At 33.0% G+C, this 22835-nt stretch overlaps 3 protein-coding genes across 4 annotated transcripts; 1 reads left to right on the top strand and 2 right to left on the bottom strand.

Annotated features, from left to right (window-relative positions):
- Positions 1-350: 350 nt before the first annotated feature.
- On the top strand, positions 351-7000 carry LOC130655600 (zinc finger protein 888-like). The gene is made up of 4 exons (XM_057458369.1): positions 351-577; positions 4901-5050; positions 5273-5489; positions 6035-7000. Exons 1-4 carry the CDS (start codon positions 470-472, stop codon positions 6778-6780), a joined length of 1221 nt encoding a protein of 406 aa, XP_057314352.1. The 5' UTR covers positions 351-469; the 3' UTR covers positions 6781-7000.
- A 1027-nt stretch (positions 7001-8027) lies between these two features.
- On the bottom strand, positions 8028-16251 carry LOC130655596 (uncharacterized). 2 transcript variants are annotated; one of them, XM_057458366.1, is made up of 5 exons: positions 16106-16251; positions 10749-10901; positions 9488-10531; positions 9146-9216; positions 8028-8929 (listed from the first exon to the last, which is right to left on the bottom strand). In XM_057458366.1, the coding sequence occupies exons 1-5, from the start codon at positions 16128-16130 to the stop codon at positions 8849-8851; spliced, it is 1374 nt and encodes a 457-aa protein (XP_057314349.1). In that variant the 5' UTR covers positions 16131-16251; the 3' UTR covers positions 8028-8848. The 2 variants fall into 2 exon arrangements, with proteins under 2 accessions (XP_057314349.1, XP_057314348.1); XM_057458365.1 differs by lacking the exon at positions 16106-16251 and adding an exon at positions 10983-11321.
- A 998-nt stretch (positions 16252-17249) lies between these two features.
- On the bottom strand, positions 17250-22799 carry LOC130655601 (MAP kinase-activated protein kinase 2-like). Its single transcript, XM_057458370.1, has 9 exons — positions 22493-22799; positions 19733-19872; positions 19497-19561; positions 19200-19279; positions 18609-18933; positions 18188-18273; positions 18022-18102; positions 17760-17870; positions 17250-17527 (listed from the first exon to the last, which is right to left on the bottom strand). Exons 1-9 carry the CDS (start codon positions 22646-22648, stop codon positions 17516-17518), a joined length of 1056 nt encoding a protein of 351 aa, XP_057314353.1. The 5' UTR covers positions 22649-22799; the 3' UTR covers positions 17250-17515.
- Between the last annotated feature and the right edge of the window lie 36 nt (positions 22800-22835).

Below are 22835 nucleotides of genomic sequence, written 5' to 3' on the forward strand. Positions count from 1 at the left end.
TGCATATGCTAAAAAGGTTAGCTAAAAGTGGTTAAAAAATAACAGGAGGGAAAAGAAGGTTATAATAGCCTTATCATTAAGCCAAAACCTACATAAAAGGTAAGCATTGAAAATAAGAAGAAAATTGTGTTATATGTGTATTTACTTTACCCGTAAAAAATGCAGCGAAAGTGATCCAGCTCAATTTTGCACAGGCAAACCAAACTCCGCATGGCGGTAGTATATTTTTTAGAAAACTCCGTATAGTTATCCACGCTCTGCACATCCACAGGATAATTATAATATCGAGTATGCTTTTTTTAAAGATCAACTGATTCCGTACTTGTAATATTTTTTTTTCTCAGTAAATTAGGTTGCAACCAATAACTTGGAACTTTAAATCATTTTTTAAACACCACAAAATTTCTATGAAATGTCGAGTTGACCCTGTGTCGTTTGTGTCGTTTAGCATCAAGCACTTTCACTATCTATGGCTTACTTAAATCCAGACCGTGAAAACTTTACAAACGATCTTTTGGCGTTTACTTTAATTAACGAAGAAACTGTTGAAAAGATTTTAGAAACCAGAATAACAGTTGTAAGTTAAGTATTTTAGTTTGCGTTATACTGTCCTAATTACGTGATTATCTAAACAAACAGCTCTAGCGACGATCTGGAAACCCCATTTGCCACATAACTTCATGGTTTTGACTACATAAGCCATTCCTGAAAACAACTTCTCAAAAATGCTGCAAACAAAGCATACGTTTGAGCAGCAAGGCGAAGCGAAAAAGAAACCGTCAAAAACGTCCTATTGCCATTGTCTTAAAGGAGCTACGAACGGGTTAAAATGCTCACATTCTGTATATCCCGTGCACATATTAAAAAACCTGGCAAATGCTTTTTTGCGCAATGACGGACCAGCGTACTTTGCTCTCTGGTTCAGTATTTTTTTTCAAAAAGTGTATTACAAAGAAATATTTCAGCAAGACCCATTCTGGATGAAAACATGACCAAGGCTGACGAAGATAAAAATTCTAGATATCTATATTTTTGAGTCGAGTAAATTACATACAAGCAGGAAAAATAGCCATTTTTGTTTTTCGCCACCATCAGCTCGATCTTCGTGTAAGTCACTAAAGTCGAAAACCAACAGCCGTTCTGTAGCCCCTTTAATTCTGTGATGTGTTTTTTCAAATGTGAGATTGACTGGAAATATTTCTAAAGACTATTTTATGATTAAAATGGTTGCAATACTTCGTGACTTGTCTCAGATGGAGTTAAGTAGTTGCTTGAAACATCGTCATGTACCTTTTTCTGATGCTCAAAAACAGACGTGACATTAGAAAAACTTGGTGATGAGAATTACTAAAGGGGATTTGTAAAAACATTCTCCAGCCTGTCTAGTTCCGTAATAATATGGGTTTGTTTGGTATTTAACCAATGATTACGAAGATGACAATTAGATTAATATGTCATACCCCCACTGCGCAAAGATTTCCCCATGTGTGATCTACCCCAGCAATGTTTGGGATGTCTGTTCCGTAAAGTGCACAAGTTTCAGTGCTGGTAAAAATGGTAATATGGTACATCCTGTATGAAGCCCAGGATATCATGTCATAGCCAGTCATTGTCAGTAAAAAGAGAAAGTTACTAAGAAAGGTGAAATCATGGAATTAAGATGTTCCCGGAATTTGGTCGGTATACGCTACGTATTAAAGTATTATGTATTAACTAGGGAACCTACTTATAAAAAGGGAGTTGAAGTTTAAAAAGTTACCCAGGCCTAAGAAATGATAAAATAATTACTAATTGCTTATGGGGTAACAGCAGAGTCAAAGCGTGATATTTTTAAATCATAGCAGAGAACAGATCTCACAGTTTGATTTTGAATTCCATGCTATTTTATTCAAAATTTAAAGTTGATGAAAGTCACGCAACATATTTTAATTATTTAAATTTAACAATAGGTTAATAATGACAATGAAAATTCTGAAGTTACGAGGGCTCATCCGAAGGTGATAACTATTGCGTACATGTACAGTTACATGGAGCAGTACTGTAAGCAAAGCAAATCTTGTACAATGCTAAAACAGAGAAAGGCAAATGATGTAACCTACAAGTGCCAAACAAAGTCAGCAATTTAAAAAAAAGTTTGTTTTTTTCGTATAAATTAATTCGTATAACTTCAGTAAAAATTAAAATAATGACTCGAACCTTGATATGGCGTGTTTTTTAAGAGGTTTTATGGTGGTTTTGAGGCTCAAATACAAACACAACAAGAGAAAATTTGAGTGAAAATTAAAGTGTCCAGAGTTATACAATTATACTCTACAGATATTTCAGATATTTCTACCCTAATTTATATGCAGCCATTGCCCAATTACGACCAGAAATACAAATTGGTATATATATAACTTCTTCCATTTCCTACAATGCTATGGTAATTATTTTTTATGAGAAGTGAGAATCACTTTAATCACTTTATTTGTCATAAAATGTTGGTTAGAAGGTTCACAAAAACCATGTGAAAATTTTTGGAAATATTAATGACCAATTTTTTTTGTATACTCAAGGTCTGTTTGTGCCATGCATGTGATAAATAGCTGTAATTGGCATGAGAATTATTTAGACCAGATCGTAGTTTATCATAGCAATTAATAAGTTTCAACGATAAAAGTAAACATTGGCTATATATGGGCGAACTAACTTTAGAGACAGCCCTGAAGGCCAGAGAAAAATGAGGTTTATTGCATTAAGTGGATTTAGTCCATCAACATTGGCACCCACAACCTCATTTGTGGATTTGTTTGTATTACTTTCATGTGCACAATACCCCATTTTTTGTTAACAGAACTCTATGGAAGCTGAACACCAACTATTTTTGCTGAAATATACCTTTAATTTTCAATGATGATCATTGAAAATTGATCAAAGGAGTGCAATTGTTGTTTTCCTGGTACATGTGTTTAATCATATTCTTCTAAAACAGAGACAGAAGAGAATCTCAAATCGACTAAGTGTGACAAACCTCTTTTGTCGCTGGTCCCTTAGGCTGAAGAATTAGTACCTCAGTTTAACATTGCCTGCATTACAGCAGTGCCATGTAGAAAATTTCCCATTTTCATTTATTTATTTTTTCACCTCTACACCCTATGTTTTTTAAAAGCCTGCCTCCCTCTCGTATAACGTCTGCTTTAGTGCAATTCTGTTTGCTTTGTCTTGCTCATCCAAAATAATAAAAAACAGGCCCATAACCCTTTTATAAAGCATGTCTGATGGAAGTGGGGTTGCAATTGATAAGTACTTCATAAAAACTTAGTGAAAAATATGGGAAAATGTTGGACTGTTCATACGCAAAGCATCTCAAAGCAGGCCACACAATTTTGTTGTTTGAGGAGAAGGGAGTTCATTTACCCCAATTAATGGTGAATCATTTTTCATTGCCAACATTTCGTTGTAAAAGTAACAATGATGTAATTATGCACAAAATAAGGTAATGATTTATACTTTTGCCTAAAAAGATTATTCACACTACTTAAAAGTTATGGTAATGATAGGGTAACTGGCAATCATTACCCCAAATTTCGTGGCCTGAGAAGTGATTTTAAGATGTTTTTTGGGTCATTTACCTCATTTTTTTTTTTTTTTTGGGGGGTAAAGTCAGGGCAATACTAATTTTTTAAAAAATATTGAGCTTTTTCATGTGGTGGGGTGAAGGTGGGGTAAACAGACATGCTGTTGGCCAAACATAAACTGAGGTGCAACTTCCTTTGGCCTTATGTTGGAATTGAACCCATTACGTTTTGGAGGTAAGTCAAATATTAACTTGCATACAGCTGTACAAGTTTGCCATTTCAGATCTCACCAGAAAAAATATGATGTTGATCAGTCATTTGCACCATAACTAATTGCATAATATTTTTGTGTGTAATGTTTGCACACCAAGGGGTTTTATAATGTGAAAAGAAAATTTGTGTTATGTGAAAAGAAAATTTGTGTTATGTGAAAAGAAAATTTGTATTGTGCTGTAGATGTCATCTTTCTTGTGAACAGTTTGTCTCTGTGGGTGAGAGAAATATTTAGTGTTCAAAAACAGTACCTGATGTTATTTGTTTTTCTTTCTGGTAAAATCAGACGAATTTGCTACTAATAAAAGGTTAGTAGCAAATTGTTAATAGGGAATAAATAATTAAAAAACAGTTATTTGTTTGTTAAGGGTTGAAAAATAAGAATGCAGCGCTTTAATGCTTTCTTTCTACTCTTTTTTCAATGAAGTGTTTTTCCATATACAACTACGGGACTATAGCATGTCATTATCAATAACAATACACTTTCTATTCTTTTTTGTAGCACTATTTTTATTTATATGGGATTCACACATAGGTCCTTCTACATTTTTACTTTATAATTTTTTAAAAGTTATTTTGTTAAACTAATGTTTATATTTTATACACTAAACTTTTTAGAACTAGCATGTTTAAAATGCAGCAAGAAAATTAGGTTACATTGTCTCAAGGTTTAAATTACTATCAACAAAATTGTCACAACCTAATTTTGTTTTTGCTAGTCGTGTATGACATTTCTTCTTCCAACAGGGCCTTCTTTTTAAAAAGTCAATCATGCGTATATATATAAAGAATTACGATTACATGTGGAAAATGATACTAAGTGGACTGAATTTATTAATGTTAGATTCGATGGAATTTCCTTAGTACATTTCATGCGAAAAATGATTATGCTCTTTAGTGCTTAATGCAAGAGGGTGCTTTAATTTTCTTTTTGACCTTCCTAGTAGTTTTACGTATTATTTTTACTTTCAATGTACAGTTATTTAAAAGCCTATCACCAATACACAGATACATACATTCCAAATCATTCATTTAACACATGTTTTTATTTGTATTGTATTTGTGTTTAGCACAATCAGAGGATATATAAAATCAAATGGAAGGATTCCTGGTTGTTGGAAGATCAATTGAAGGAGCACTGTCTGGAATTAATGAAAAGATTTTGGCGATGTGCTGCATCTGTTAATCAAGATCCATATCAACTGCCATGCTTTGGAAAGGTAATATTGTATATAGTGTAAGTGGTTAGAATTTTTGGTAAAGTGGGACTTGTTTTTTGAAGCTAACATCACATCTTTAGCATTGTCGTTTTGTAACTTTGTGAAAACGAATTAACATGTTTTTGTGCACACTTCCCTGTGAGAATCAGCCATTTCCGAATGTTCACAAGCTACGATCATGGTGTGAATTCAATTTTCTTTATTCACCCTAATGGAATTTAGACATTCTCCAACACTTCCACATCATGCGAGAATCCTGTTCAATCTACCGACATTTTGAGCGATCTTGCGTTTTCAGAAGAACATAGTAATGTTTCGCAGCACCATTCGTACATTCCGTCGATCCATCCAAATAGAGAGAAACATGCCGTGCAACAACAAGTGCGACCCCTTCAGCACAGTGGAACATTATCGAATCAGCTGTTACCTAATTCTCAAGGTATTTTTTGTTTGTTTTTTACATAAAATCATGCTTATTAATTTTTTTTGATTTTTTATGATGCACTTATTTTTAAGAGGGGCAAATGTTAAGGATAAGATGTGGGCAACCAAACATTTGACAAAGCTGAGTTGTTTTTTCTGAAAAACCGGAATTTGACCTTTGACTCGTTTTTTTTACTCAATTTTAGAAACAGTAAAGAAATTTCGAGATTAAATTTCTAATTTTGTTGATTTTAATTATTAAACGCCTTATACTTTAAGAACGCAAAAGTTGTTTATGTATAAATTTACGGAACAAATATTTGGGTTCAACGGGGATGTTTAAAAGAGACTTTTAAAAAATTTTTTGAGCCGAGCCACTGTTTTATACAATCTTAGCAAGCGCACTCAATTTACGAATCTTTTTTTTTTAATACCGTCAATGTTAGTTGGAAGTTGAAAGTGTCTGTATTCTCAGCCTCGCATTTCTTAAAACCTTTTTTTCTTAAAACCAATGATAAGAAAAGATATAGTGTGATAAATCGATGTAAAAATACTTTCTAGCAAGCGATAATTCTTCGGTCACGTCATATCAACTCATTCCAAACATAAACAACAACGAAGCAAAAACAGTGCCACATCAACATTCAGTAAAAGACGGAAGTGAAAGTAGCACCAATGATGAGTTTCCAAAGGATGCTATAGATTTTATTACTGACAGTGAAGTTTTTCTAAAAAATTGTCTCGACTGCGACGTCGAGTTCCATACAAAATGCAAACATTGTACCAATTGTAGGGATTGTCGAAGTAAGGCAAAATACCATTATTTGGATTGTGATGGTGATAAAGTATGCGCAATATGTGGACATTGTTTTGTAGAAAAGGGGTGTAAAATATGCTGTCCGTACTGTGGACAAGTCTATCCAACCAGTGGCCACTGGCGTCGCCACGTGAAAGTTACCCATCTCGGACTCGATAAGACAAAAACAAAAGACGAACGACAAAAGGCTAAGCTAGCTAAACAGCAAGACTTATCAATTGTTCTTGAAGAGAAAAGATTCGAATGTAAAACCTGTAAAAAGTGTTTCGTCAATCCACACAAGTTGAAACGACACGAGAAAATACACAGCGACGTGAAAGAGTTTAAATGTGACGTGTGCAACAAAGAATTCGTTCAAAAGGTCCATCTTCAGAAACATTTGTTGCAACATGGTATCGGAGAAAAACGGTTTAAATGTCATACCTGTGAAAAATGGTTTAACCATAAGATTAGTTTGAAAACACATGCGCCAAAATGTTCACAAGCCTGACACAGTTTTCTTCTTCTTGCAATCTCTGTTTGTGATAAAGTTTTTCAATGTTTTCAATACTTTCCAGGATTACTATACAACATTTATTTGCTGTAAAATTCGTTGCGTTTGTAAAAAATATCGTCTTTTACCTAATTTACATAGATGTGTTTTATAGATTTATTTTATCAAGATAAAACTAATTTTGCTGCTTATTGGAAGAAAAATTATATCGCCAAAACATTCGTCATCAAACTAATAATTTTCTGGGTTGCAATTTCAACTGTTAATTTTTTTTTCTTAAAAAAGAACACAATGATAATCGTTTAAGGTCATACAATTTTGCTCTTAAGCTTGCCTATTTACCTTTGGATAACAACCTTGCTTGCTAGACTTTCCGCATACGGACGGAACTAACCCAACAAGCACTGGGGACGAGGTTGTACTGATACTTGCTGGTTGTTCGAAACAATCAACCACCAAGGTGCTTATTTGAAATAGCGCATTGGTGGTTAGAAAAAAGGTAAAAAAAAAGCTCTGTGAATGAGGTTAATTACACGATGAATTTTTTAAAAACTGTTAACTGCAAATTTTTGCTGAACTACTACTGGTAAAAATATTTGGTTGGAAAAAAAGAAAAGGTGAAAATGACAATGCTATCTGATTTTATACAAAAACAAGGGGAGAAACAAGACGATATACTACGGCCTATCAAACAGCTAACCGGTTGACATCATTTGCTTAATTAATAGTCCTAGAATAGTCCTGGAAAAATCCACGAGTTCGACCATTTTGCGTGACAGACAGGGTATACGGGTATTATGACATAGATACGCCATCCCGTACTTCATATTGTTTTTTACTTTTCTAGATAATTTTCGCTACTTTCTGCGCTGCTCTTTGATCTAAGCTCATAAGAAATAAAATAAAATGAGCGTTGTTTCAGTGTTAAAAAAAGTTTTGTTGAGTTTATGGACTTACTTTGTGTAATAGCCACAACACGTCTTTTACTCTTTCCTCCACGCGGAGTTTCTACGATAACTTGTTCCTAAGGTTTCTCAACGGGTTAAATGACAAATTTGTCAACTTGATTTAAGAATAAAATTTTAACTCCATATGGATGCACTAGGTTTAATACACCGCGCAAGACTACCTTGTTTAAATCTTTTTGGCTTTTGGTTTATTTAAAAGTTAACTTCATTCACAACAGCACGATGCTTCCATCAAAACAACAGCTCACAAAAAGCAGAAAAGAAAGAAAACAAATGGTAAAGATATAATTCTATTCTAATTTCTTACAAGTAATTGACACGATATAACAATTTGTTTTAAAAATAAAAAAAATCGAACATTGTTGTCATGTTTTGTAGAATAAACTTGTCACATGATGTACCTCCCTAATAAAAAACCCAAATATTTTAATTTAAAAAACATTGAATCATCCACCAAGTGAATAAACCCATGACCATGTATTTTAAAATTGGTTTTATTACTTGTAAATAAAAAATAATAAATGTATGCGTAGAAGCGTACATTTCTAATATTGCATAAATTACGGACAGATGAGTCATGACCTTAAAAGCTAAAGTATATGAATTTGAATCCATAACGCTTTGTTTAACCGCCCCCTCTTTTAAATAACCTTCCACAAATTACCGCCACAAATTAATGTAAGCCCCAGGCGTTAAATCAAAACATTACAGTACAACACTTCACAATTTCGAGCAATGTTAAATATACTCTTGACTTAACCGCGATGGCATAAAATAACGAATCTTTTACGTTATCGCTAACTAAAAAGTTTTAAACAAACATTTATAGATTTTACAGGAAATATATAAAGGCCAAGAAATAAAATTTCACATTCGGCAAAAAAATAAATATCTTCTTTTAAAAGTTGAAAAATAACATTCGAACGTACGCTCCCCTTACGAACGTATTTTTATTAATGTTGTTCTCTACTCTATTTTATCTACATATTGACCAGCAAATTCAGACGCCAACCAGCACATCTCAAATTGCCATCCAATTATAAATGATTTTGAATACATAAATTATTACTAAATTGCCACAAAGTTAAATCTGCATGTTATTGGAATTTGTTATTTTCTATAACAGCCTGTTGGTACGATGATATGAGCTTTTTTATTCCCACCATCCATGGCATGACCTGCAGAAACAAAAATAAATTCACGTCAAAGTTTAAAAATTAAAAATGCGACACAATATGACACTCCAGTATATTTAAATACGCATGGACCAGGGTATTTGTGCGGAAAGGGCTTTTTTTAAGATAAGGGGCTGTGCAATGTCTTCGAAACAGCGAAGTTCATATTAACAACATTGGATTAGTGTTTTTGTACTTAAATAACTGTAAAGATCTTACCTCTTTTGAATTTTCCAATATAAGAGATTTATGAACACTGTCAGCTTGAGTAAATTCCCTTTTATCGAGCGCTAAAAGAAAGACAAAAAAATCAGTGTGTGGTAGTATAATAAAGTAAATATTGGAGGGAATAAATTTCGCGGATTTTGCAATTTTTATGTCTACAAATAATTTGCTTATTGATCATTAGCGAAATTTTACTACCTTAGGATATTTAACACAAGAAAAGAATGTTTGCTTTTATTAGACACTTTGTGAATCTCCATGGAAAGCGAACATCTTTGCAGGTCAAGTCAAAAAGGTAACGAAAATGAAGAACATAATTTAACATATCAGTAATACCTTCTGACAGCTGGGACATCCTCATTTTCACTGTTGAAGACAACTTCCCCGTCGTCCAAGATTGTTCAAATGATACTATTCTTTTACTAATATCATCATTAATTTTATTAGTTAAATGACATAAGCATTTTTCACGACAATCGTTAAGTCTTTTTAAGGTTTCCTTTAATAACTGGCTATCATTTTCTACGCTTTGCGTATCTAGACCAGGTACTGGCGAATTATGTCCACTGTTTCCTGGAGTTATATTCTTTGGCGAGCCTCGGCTTCCTGATGTATAAAACCCCGTGGTCGGTGGTGGTCCAACATTGGTGGGTGATATCCGCTGTGGAAGGCCAGGAGATGACACACTCCTGGCATATAAATTATTTTGATTGGCGATGTTATTAACTGCCGGCATTGGCGGCAAACTAGACATCTGCGGTGTCGTGTTTTGATTTTGTAAATATAATGATTCTTGATTCTGAATCGATTTAAAACCAGTTGAACTATTGTTATGAAACATTGGGTAGGTACCACCAACTTGAAAACCATTAGTTGATGCATCTGTAGAATTCGCAGGAGTTGGTTTAGTGAGGTGTGACGACTGAAGCATTGTTGGGGTGCCTAACTGTGTAATCAAATTTGAATCCATGATCGCGCTGGGTGCGCTAAACTTTCTGTTTGGTGGCGTCACGCTCTGTGGCGGAGTCATGTTTTGCGGTGGCGTTGTACATACTTGGTTGCTGCTGCTATTACCAACAGGAGGTGTATTACAAATACTAGGTGGTGGAGTGCTAATACGAGCAATTCCGTTCGGCATGTAGCCATTATATTGTCCCACTGCATTAATTTTGTTAGGCACACTAGCCGAATGATGCAATGGAGACATAATGTGAGAGGGTATGCTACCATCTGACATGTTATGAAGGTCCGGATTGCTATTGGCATGATGGAGCATGTCTTTTTGGGGTTGAAGAGACATGTTGTGTATATTTTGAGACAATCCATTAATTCCGCTTGATTGAAAAGCACCATTGAGCACGTTGGAAGGTTTATAAATACCTAGATGGCAAAAAAATTCAACTTAAGGAAATTTTTTAACAGGTATATGTAAAAAAAGGAAGTAATGTTAGAATTGACCAGCATTTTATAAAAGATCAGTCAAAATATGCAAATATAGTTGACAAACTTGTGGTCAAGATTTAAACAGTCACTTATTTTCTTAGTCTAACCTTTTATTCAGTTTTTGACCCTTACGCAATCCAAAGTATATTCCTACCTGTTGAAGCATTGATGTTATGTCCAACTCTTGCTTTTCTTGGATCTATACGCTTTCTGTTCCCGGTTGCATTTGGGCTAAAAACTGAGGTTGGAGGATCATTCCAGCCACGATCGTTGGTTACATTATACGTCAATATGTTAGCTTGTTGAGCTAGTGTAAGAAAATAAAAATAATGTCAAAGTTGCCAGTTCAGTCAATAAGCTCCAAAAAATATTACAGTTATCTATATACCTGTGTAGTTTCCATAATTATATTTCATTATTTTAGTCATATTTTTTAATCAAGTTTTGTTTAAAAAAACCTTTACCACTTTTTGAAAGTTCAAAAACTTATCTGCAAACTTTCAAGTTTGAAATCTTAACTCCAAACTTAAAAAAAAACGTTCCTAGCAAGAAATAGTATAAACCACAGAACAGCTACGTCCAAAGTTAGAACAAAAATAAATAATTCATCAACCTATTCACTTGCTCAAAGTTTATTTTGAATCTATAGCAATAATAAGAAAGGTTTAAAAATTTTAAACATGCAATTAATGTTACCTAGCAACTGTAAAAGGAAAGAAAGAATCAACACAATGTTCACATAGGGATTATATATAATTAAATAAAATATAAAAAGAATGGTGGATGAAAATTCAACTTGTTAATTATTTACCACCAAAATTTAGCACGCCAAGGTGAATTAAACCTTTCAGAAGATGTAAGATCTATCTGTTAAATATGTCAGTTTTACAAATAAAGTTACGAAATCTTTACATTTAGATATTTTCTTTCTTAGCGCATTTTTTATATGTTATGAAAATAAACGAATAAATAAATTACAAAAATCATCACTACAGAAAGCTCTTATCGTGTTAGGGATTTAACCACAATTTAAATATTCATCTTAGCTCTTACACAACGCACCTAAATTCTGACACGTTTACTCACCCTAGCTTGAAGAAGTTCGCGCAAATTTGTTAATAATAAATATTCTCAAGCTAAATATATCTCTTGATGAACTAAATTTATTCTAATTAACCAGTCTTGTACGTCAACCTGAATTTTTTAAGAACTATATAGTAAATTATGTTTCATATTTTGCTTCATATATTCTCATTTTTTGCACATTTAGTCTGAAATTATTTTGAATTTGTTCTTATATTTGAAACATTTTTTAAATTCAGTTTTTAAATTCAATTTTTTTAAATTAAGAACAAGTTTCACAAAATAGTGCTTTCTCTGCTTTGTTTTATCATTCAATTGTAGACTATATTTAAACTAAATACTTTAGTTTAATTTATTGCGTCCCCCAACTAATATTTTCTCAATACACATTTAGTTCAACTCTTACGAACAGAATGATATATATTCCGTGTTACATCCAATACATCATTCTGCTGAAAGATGTGTTGGATGTAACATGAAACATACAAAAATTTTAAATAAATTCACTTGTCTTATAATATCTGATAAGATAATTTGACTTGATTAATTCAATTGTCAGACTTGCTTTTGTTCTCTATTACATTAAATTGTCAGCTGGAAAAGGTTAATGTAATGAAAATTGAATATGCTTAGTTCTGACGTCCAAACAATGAAAGCTGCAGTCATTCACTATAATAATAGAAGCAATCTTAATAAAAGTATATACAATATACTTCAATATAATGTTTTGTCAAAAAATTAAGCGTCTCTCCATAGAAAAGCTTAAGCACAAGCATATACTGTAAATGCTTAATTAGGTGACCACTGTTATTTAAAAACCCCTCTCAAGTAAGCACCCACTTTTCCTTGTAATATTCTTTACCCCTCTCAAATAAGCGCAAATGGGTGGTTATTTAAATATATTATTAGAGCCAAAGGGAAAATATTTCTAAAATTAAAAAACAACAAACTTCACTCAAAACACAGCTTGTTCTTTATCTATGAGTGCCTGGGTACAAGTTTTCTATTGTGTTTTAGATAAGAAATGTATAACAGAGCATACTATACAGAGCGCGAAGATTTCAACGCGGTTGTGATTTTAAAGAACACTTTGTGGACAGCATTAGTCTCTCTCCACGATCGGGAAAGCAGTGGACTTAAAAAAAAGGACGAAGTTTCTAGCAAATAAGTCGCTAGCACTCTTGAAATTTCTGTTGTCATAGTATTTCCAATCTTATTTGAGGATGATATTTTTAGATCTTATCGATATGCGGCATACCGCCAATTCTGTTGGTTTGTTCATAACCATTTGGGAAAAAGCGTTGATCTTGTGTCGTGTCTAAGATACGTAAAGAATATCCAAGTACGAATGGGGTGTATACTGGCTTCAAAGAAGGTGAAGAAATACCTGAAGTTGATTTTTCTCGGACAAATGAAGTTGACGACAAGAATATTTGATTGTAAATTACAAACAACAGTCTTTCTAACAGAAGTGTGCGATCGCACGCACACGCCGTGGCACACGCGTAAATCGTTGCAGGCGTGCAATTAATTGCACGCCTGAAAAATAAATATTGAGTTTTAAAAATCAACCTATAAAATCCCATTTTATAGCGTGCGATGGCAGCCCTCGAAATAGTTTTTGGAGTCTCGTCAAACAAAATGCCCGCCACATTTCCAGTTTGGTCATGCATGTCCTTAGCTCGTTTAGAACTTTCGTCAGACAAAACGTTGATAGATTTCTGTCTTGTTCGGACACTTTTAGATCTTAGATCAGAATTATCAAATAGTCCTGGTCCTTTTCATCCACGAGCAAGGCTATTCATAGCCAACCTGACCATCCTAGCTAATTCACCGACTCCTGACTTAGTTAAAAGAACTACGTAGACATGAATCTCTTTTGCCTGGCCCCTTCGTCATTGGTGACCAGGTCTTACACAAGAAATCGAGCCATGCGGTTCTTAACTTATGCAGAGGTGAACGCCGACGGAGCACAGATGAATCAAATCTGCAAAACTGCACTTACAGGCGGAACAGATATTTTATCATGGATTTAATTGTATATAATTTCTTCATTTGACAAAACAATTAGACCATTAATTAAACCATAGCAGGTCCGAATTTACTGGGGTTTTTTTTGTCATGCCTCAAGTGTTATTTAAACAATTTTTTAATCCTTGTGGGTATAATCTTTTTTCTGGGGGCGTTTAATGGGCGTTTATTCGAAGCATTACGGTATAAAAATTATAAATATGAATAACCTCGAACCAAGTATTTTTTTTTCGTTTGCTAATTGAGGTAGCTTTGGTAATAGAATAGGGGTACTGGGAACGAGGTTTATAATTGTTGAGGAAGTGTAAAGGTACATAAAACACAATTTAATTAATGCGTTTGTATTTTCTATACTTTCTTCTTTTGCTATTCGGTTTTCTAAAGCACGATATATTTACCAATATGACAACAACAGTTGATGGTTTGGTATATTACAAAAAATGATTCAGATTTGTCAAGGAATTTAACTTGTAATGTTGCGTCAGATTTTTTCATTTCATCATCGCACGATGTTGTCTGCAATTGGGCATCAGCCACTCCAACGGATGTCTGCATAGATACACTTTTATGTAAATTATCTTACCCGCGTCTGGTCTCAGTATCGGCACAAAATATAAAGCAGCTTTAAAATAATCTACTTTAATTTGTGTAGAGAGAGACATTCTGTTTGTGTGGACATGGACATACAGTTCTATCTCTGAAAGTGAGTTGCATGCTTTGAAATTAAATATTCATAAATTGTTACATTTTTTAAAAAAGGGGGTGAAATTTAAAAAAAAATAATTTAATCTGGTAATATTGTTCAGAGTAAATCAATCATTTTCTATTTACAATGTTTTGATTCACCGAGAACCAAACGCTTACGTCACAACAAATATTTTATTTTAGCCTCCCTTTCATGTAGAATGGCTTCGGTATAAATTTGCTTTCGACAATGTGCGATATGAAAAATTTGTAAACATAAAGGAAACGTTATTCGAGTTGTAAAACTTTAGAAATATAATCACTTTTATTTTCGCAAAAAAAAAAAAAGAAAAGTTCAGGCTACTTTTTTATTATTATATTTTTACTGGACAGTACCTTTAAGCTAAAACAGCAAAACTCACCTAAAACTACACAATATGTCACGTTGGAAATTAGAAAACGAAGGTTTTATGAAAAATTTAATCTCTCTTTATGAAAAGCTGATCATATGTATGGCGTGTTATTCCTCAATTTATAATGGCTGCCCTGAAAAATTAGGACTTGTAACTGGTTAAAAATTTAACATTTGCATTCTCCTAATAGCAGCAAAGTAAAAAACAGAAAATTTCTTCTGCTTATGACGTAGACTTCAGTCCCTCAAATATAAGTTCTGTGTTGTCATTTTTCATCATAAAATCAACACATTCACTTCACCCCCTTAATATGTTATTTGTGTGGTGGCAACATGATTATTATTCATATTGAAGGCATCCCTTACCATAACACAGATTGAGGAAGAGTATTCTAAAATAGAATGTTAGCAAGGTTGACTGACATTTTGTGATGTAAGTCAGAAAACTACGGGAAGGAATATACAACATATGCTACAACGTTTATAGATGAGTTGCGAATGATGTGCGCACATCCTGACAGGCAAGAAAAGAAGGACCCCATAGCCGAATTTTTTTTTTATGCTAATTTATAGATTTTTTAGGAATATAAGGTTAAAATGCATTTGAATGGTTTTTCTTAACTATTATCCTGCCTTTTTAAGAGTAGACTTTACCAATTTTGGCGTGAGCTCTTTTGTTATACACTTAATATTTTCGATCGTTGCGGTCTGTTGTTTATATTTACTGCCTGTGCACATGCGCGCGCATGACCATTGTTCTCGATGCAAAATTAAAACATTACATCACACCGCAACTCATCTATTAGTTATTGTGAAATAGTATTACTTATATAATACTTCGAATTGGGTTTGAAGGCAAAAAAAAATTTTAAAATTGATTATATAAAGATGAGATCAAAGTACTATCTTCTATTTTATAGCAATATAAGATTTTTAAATTGTTTAGCTATAGAATAATTATGTAAAGTTTGTTTTATAACAGTTTTTACTATGTAAGTGTAGTGTACGTAGGTTATTAGTTTGATCTTATGATGATGTGACATAGTTTACAAGAAAATACAATGAATTTTAAAAATTGTTTTTGTCTTTAAACCCAATCCAAAGTATTAAATAAAAAATGGAAAGGCAATCCTATAAATCTTAGCTAGCTTAATTTTTTTTTTTTCTTGTCTGCTTGTTCTGAGTGCAGAAATGAACATAATAAATATCATAGAATTCTGGCCTGAATAAACTGTACACAGGGTTACGTAAAATTAAAGGAATAGCTTTAAATCACTTGAATCATATCGGATAAAGCTTACCATTTTTCATACCATGGTCCGCCATGACAGTCTCGTATACAAATATTGTTGTGATCTTTTGGTTTATTGTTTCGCTTTAAAATTTTCTATTGTTCCACCGTAATTATGCTAAATATTTTAATTATTCCAGCGTTATGAGGTAATAGGCGACTGTTCAGGGGGTCATTATTTTTACCTAAAAATTCACATCAAGATTTATTACTTACAAACTACGCTTTTATAATATTCTAAAAAAATGGTAAAAATCATATTTTACTATAAAATTTTCAATCTTAATTTAAAATTTGATTTTAACATAAAACTGCTTAACGATTTCTATTCCACGACGACCTATATAAATTTGTGGATACTACCAAAACGAGACTCTTCTAACGTGTATATATGAACACGGTTTCTTCTGCAGACAAAAATTCAACCCTGAACTCTCCTCTCCCCTCCTCCGCTCGCCCCCAAGCTAAGCTGACGCTTAACGATTTGTTAAATCGGAAGCACTCTCTAATCGATATGATAGAAATTTTAATTTCCCATAAAAAACGGCACAGTCCAGGCGCATTAAGGAATTCAGTCAGCATTCCCGCGTCAGGGCAACATGCTATACCTATCTAGCGGTAATGTAACATAGATACACAGTCGGGAGGGGAGAAATAGCCAGCCTTTAGTGTGGAATTTTCAAGGACGTAAAACTTCCTGTTACTTACTTACTGGATTGTCCTAATCTCCCCTAATTTTTTCATTTGCTGTTCTATTGTTCGATTTATTTGGCCCTATATTTTTACAAAAATGGGCGTGGAAGTAGAACAACATTAGTTAGGTTTCACAAAACTGGCAACACAGCAAGTAGATGAAACGCTATATCTTTAATTTAAACATTTAGCAACTCCATTCAGCAACTTCTTTGCGGCAGTTTTGAATTTTTTACATTCACAGGGCTTACTGTCGAGCCGTGTTCGCTTCAAACTGCATCGTACAATAAAGAGGTCGTGGGATCAATTCTCATTCGAATTATTTGCAGCGCTTCGAAAGCTATTGGGTAGGTGTGCCCATACTTACCGGCAATAAAATGTGTTTTCGCGGTTAAGATGCAAATGTTAGACCAGGCACCAACTGAAGAAGGAAGTTATCTTAAAACATCAATACAACAGCATTTCTTTTCTTAAAATATACTACTAGTATTGATTAAAAATTATTTACAAAAGAATTGATACTAAAAGTGAATTTAATTTGCTATCAAGTTACAGAGGACAATGATTTCCACAGGCGCTGCATAGAACTTTACACAAGTAATCCATTCAACCATGGAGGTATCATGATATAACAATCGTCTACGTAATTAAAGCATTAGCATCGAGCACGGCTTTTGATGGTGCAATTGCTTGAATAAACATAAATTTTTTCACAACGTCTGTCTCTTTATCGTACTTTCTAAAAAGGTAAAATAATATGAAACAAAAAAAAATTAACACTTTTTAAGTGACTTGGTCGGGTTGGTTGGGTCGGGATGAAATTCATGACCTACCACAAGCTTACTTAATTTCCAGATTTTCAAAAATCCACGAACGCTTCAAAGTATTGAAAGCAGCAAGTTATATGCAACACTGTTTATTCTTTCACAAGCACGGGGCAGACCATTAAATCTAGGGTAAATTTTATTTACCTTTTTGTTTCGTCGATTCAATAACGGATTGGATGACACGTTGATTTCTTTTAGACGAATTTGTTCCTCAAATGGTACTCGCATAGCTTGCAAAGCTAAAGTCATTTCGTCCTAAACAATAAAAATTCAGATTCGAATGAAATATGATCCCACTAAGATAAGGACAACCGACAACAATGATGTTGGATAAGGTACGAAAAACAGACGCTTTGATCAACGGTCCACACACACACGTACAATTAACATTTTCCAAAGAACAAACCTGAGCTTCGGTTAACATATCTTCGTCTTCTGCTAATATTGCGGCAGTGTGCAGTGGGGTTTGTGGAACTTGTGTGTAGCTCTACATAAATCAATGTAATTAGCTACATTTCAATGAACTAAAAAAATACTCTCAATAAAAGTACATATATGAGGATTTCTGATACCTTAATCCAGGGATGATTCATGACTTCCTGAATGGAGTACCTTTGTGCAGGCTCAGTCTTCAATAAACTTTTTATTAGATCTTTAGCTAAAAAGACGAAAGGGAACGTTGTCACTATTTTTAGGGAGTGAAAATTGAAACTTTAAACCCATTTTTGAGCAGATTTGGGATTTACTAGGTGTACTGCAAAACAGCTTATTCATGTAGTATTTCTATGCATTTATAATAAGTGACAAACCATCAAGTTTCGTAAAACTAAAATTGGGTAGATTTGAGGAGAAAGTTGTTTAAAAGACTACTTTTAGGTGAGATTGAGGAGTTTAAGGGGGGCTTTTAAAAATTGAAAAAAATGGAGTAGTTTAAAGAGATGTGGCAATTTCAGCAAATACGAATATTTTTAAAAAAGACGGATACTATCCTACCATCATTTGAAACGTTCTTCCACTCAGCTTCTGGAAACGTATACTGCCCCTGTCGTATTCTGCGTTTCATTCCAGGTGATATAGCAGCACCATGGTTGCTATAGAACGGTGGATACCCACACAAAAGAATATATGTGATGACACCTAATGACCACATGTCACACGATTTATCATATTTTTCTGGTCCTAACACTTCCGGTGCAACATAATATGGTGTGTAACACGGAGTTTGCAGAGACACGCTAACAGTCTCTTTGGCAAAGCCAAAGTCCGTCAATTTTAGCAACGAGTTTGGTGTACGATTTAAGTAGAGCAGATTTTCTGGCTAAAACAATAATATAAAAGATTTACTTTCCTTACAGTGCAGAATGATTTAAAGTCACTCAGCAGGCACATTTTTAATGTACTAACAGATTTCGTTCTAGCAATTAGTTCTTTTAATTTTGGTCACATATTTTAAAGTTATTTAGCCCGATTTTTATACTTGCCACATAAACTGAATATTTGTCACTAATAGTTGCTTAGAAATATAAAATGGAAAAAAAGAAAAGGAAAATAAATAAAAAAATTAATGTTAAACGTAAGATGTACCTTTAAATCTCTGTGTGCAATATTCATTGTATGTAGGTGAATTACTGCCATACTGATCATTCGGACAGTTGCGGCAGCCTCTATAAAAAGCATAAGTAGGCAAAATAAGAAAGCATATAAAAACATCAGTATAAAAAATCTACTATTTTTACGAGACTGGTTTTAAAGTGGCTGACAAGTAATAATTTAAAAGCCTGTTAATCTTCCTATGTTTGATTTAGTGTAATAGAAAGTGCTTAATGGTTGTTGACATCATGGAAAATAAGTTGGAATTATTATCAAATTAAATTCACCAACCTCGTTCTGTAAATGGGTGATCACCTCTAGTCTGTATCCTTTCAAATAACTCACCACCTTCCATGCTAAAAAAATATCAGGAAATTAATCAACACTGGGATATTTTTGAGTCTCGCGTAAAAACATTTAAAATGGTAAACAAAGGCCAGATTGCAATACTTTTTGTGTATTTTATGCTTTGAGTTTGAGTTTAATATCACGACATAACCAGTGCAATAACAATATAAAACTCTTACCATTCCATAACAATGAGCAAACAGTCATCTCTACCAAATTTATTTTCATAAACATCTATTATTTTAACTATATATGGACATTCACAAGCCTTCCAATGTAAATCCAATTCCCGTCTTGCTTTTAGGGAGTCTTTAAGCACCTTTGGTTCAAAATAGAAATATTACAACACAAAGAAAAGCAATAAATATAAAGTTATAAATTTTTATATCTTGAGGTGAAAAGGGATGTATTTGCAAAATTGTTAGTCATACAAATAGAAACGAATCTTAAAGTTCACATAACAAGTAGTTTTTTAATAAGAAACTGCCACATTTTGTACTAATCTTACCAACTTGGAAGCTAATTTGCGTTTTTGTTAAAAAGAAATGCAAACACTTAATTAAACATTTAAAACTCTACTACTCTTTTCTTTCCTTTTGCTCTTGACTTATTACATTTTTATTTATTTCCTGATTTGTGCTAAATTTCAGAAAACAATTCTTTTCTATAAGTTGTTATAGGCATTCACGTAAATTTATTTTGTGCCTCTTTAATTTCCTGGAATAAGGTAATTACTTTAATTTTAACAGTTATTCACTTGACTTGTTAATAGTGAATAAAAGGCAACTTAATCAGGCTCTAAAAAAAACAAGTAATAAGCTGCAAAAAAGAAAGCACAAAATGGACTGGTCATAACATTTTTAACCTGTCTCACTTTCAAGACATAGGATCCTGCAAAATTATTAAAAATAAACTGAAATCTAAATACCCTCACTTAGCTTTAAAAATCAGTAGCTATAGCTGATATAGCTACTTCTTATTGTAATTCATAATAAAACAACAGTAGCTACATGTCACAAAGGATATATAGCTAACTGTATTAAGCTCCACATGTGGTTGCATTTTTCATGCCACGCAAATTAGCTTAAGTTTTAGTGCGTGAATATAGTTTGCATTTTGTTTAGAACATATATCTGTGAAAAGATTTATTAGTCACAGCAAAAGTTTATCTGAATTCTACATTTTATTCCTTATATCCTGTTGTTTTTTCAATTTTTGTGGACAAATCCCATTAAAATGCAACCGCATTGAGATTTGTCTTTAGCTTTTACCTTTAATTTTTAAATTTTGATGGGTAAGGTGCTTTCAACCTCATAACAGGCAAAGATGCAAAAAAACCTACTTAATTATGCAGATGGACAGAACAATGAGTTTTCCGACTCAAAAAAAGGAATATATATAAGGAATAAAAAACAAATGCAATGTGAACATGAAAGAAGGATGGATAAAACAAAAGGAATTATTAGTTATTTCAGAAAAGATAAAGAAATATGCAAAAATTGAGAAATAAAATTAAAGATATATAGGATGGAGGAGAAAACGGGAAACACAATATTTTATAAAGAGCCCTGCACGTCAGCAATGGGGTGTGTTTACAGATTACAGCAAAGCAGACGTTGAGAGATCTAAAAAAAGAAATACTGGGAGAATTCAATTTAAAATTTGCAACTTTTGTCTGACAACTCCTGAAAAATTGAAAAACTTGCTTCAATTATTCTGAAATGTAAAAGACAATTCTCGATAATACAGGCCCAAAGCTTTAGGACTGCATTAATTACACTTTCTTAATAATAAACAATTGCCCTAAAAATTTAATTATTAAACTATTTGTTGGGGTGAATAAGTGATAATAGCATAAATGATCAAATCACCTTTATAATATCTACACATTGATAAAGTTTTAATGCACATCCCTTACTGATGAAAAATTACTGATGAGAGAAAATTTCAAAAATTGCCATTACTTAAATATGAAATCATAATTTATGCAATATAATTAAATCTGAAATTCTTTATATGTGAATGACTTGAGAACAAAAAGAGCTTTTTAAAAAGTTTGAAAATACCAAACTTGCCTGAAAGTCTACAAAACCAACTTTTTAAGCTATAATATAAGTCCAACATCATTTTATACCTTAGGTTCTCTTACCTGAATAATGTTTGGGCCGAAGTACATAAAATCAGTTGTTTATTAAAAAAGTGTAATGTTTATGGAGCAAATTTTAAGCCGTTAATAAATACTGCAGCCACTAAGAAGGTCATATTTGTCCCACACAGTTCTTGTTAATGGACAAGGTAAAGTCAACATAAATTATGGGCTTTTCTGCAATTCTTGTGAGAGTTTCAGGATAAAAAATTGTCGGTGCATTACCAAAAATATTTAAATTGAATGTTTTTGTCCAGCAGAAATTTTGAGTTTTTTTCAAAATACCAAACTTGCCTGAATGTCCACAATGGTGATGGCTGGTCAAAAATGCCAGGTTATAAGACATCTGGGTTAGGTGAATTTTTAAATAAAATTTCCGCTTTTTATCAGAAATACAAATCAGCACTTTTACTGACTTTATTTAGATAACTATTTAATTATATTAAATGAATCCTTTTTGAAAACTTCACACCAACATACATTCTTGACAAAGCTTGTATAGTATATCTGACTTTATTTTTGAAACAGTGATGCTTTACACTTTACCGTTTTTTTTCAATTTTTGAAATGGATGTGGGCTTTTCTGGGTGAAGTTTTAAGTTTCTCCAAAACACTGAATTTGCGCAAATCACCTCCATAATTTTTGTGGCTTTTTCTGATGGTCAGCACCCTCCTAAATGCTATCATGGTTTTTGTGGCATTTCCCAATAAGTTGTACTATAGGCGGGCACACCCTTGTCTTGTACAAAATTAAATTCTCTCTAATCAAAGATATAAACATAGCTTTCCTTACCTTTAGTGCAAATTTCCCCTTATCACTTTTGCGATAACATTCTAAAACTTTTCCATTTATACCAACACCCAGAGATTTCTGTGAAACATCGTAATCGTGTGTAATTGCGTGCCTCTTAGTTGTAAAAGGTCGGTTCTGTGGCCAGAAGTGTGACATTATCTAAGTATTTTAGTAGCCTAGATATAAAATGATTACACAAACTGGAACTTTGTCATTAGGTCAGCAAAATTAGCTACGTGATGTCGTCCTAGCTTTTGACATGCAACATATATTTATAACTTCAGCATAAAATATCCGCCATGTTCAGCACAAAATTATTTCATCACGGCAATAGTATACAGTT

Source organism: Hydractinia symbiolongicarpus, chromosome 8 (genome assembly GCF_029227915.1).
Source record: "Hydractinia symbiolongicarpus strain clone_291-10 chromosome 8, HSymV2.1, whole genome shotgun sequence".
Classification (NCBI taxonomy): domain Eukaryota; kingdom Metazoa; phylum Cnidaria; class Hydrozoa; order Anthoathecata; family Hydractiniidae; genus Hydractinia; species Hydractinia symbiolongicarpus.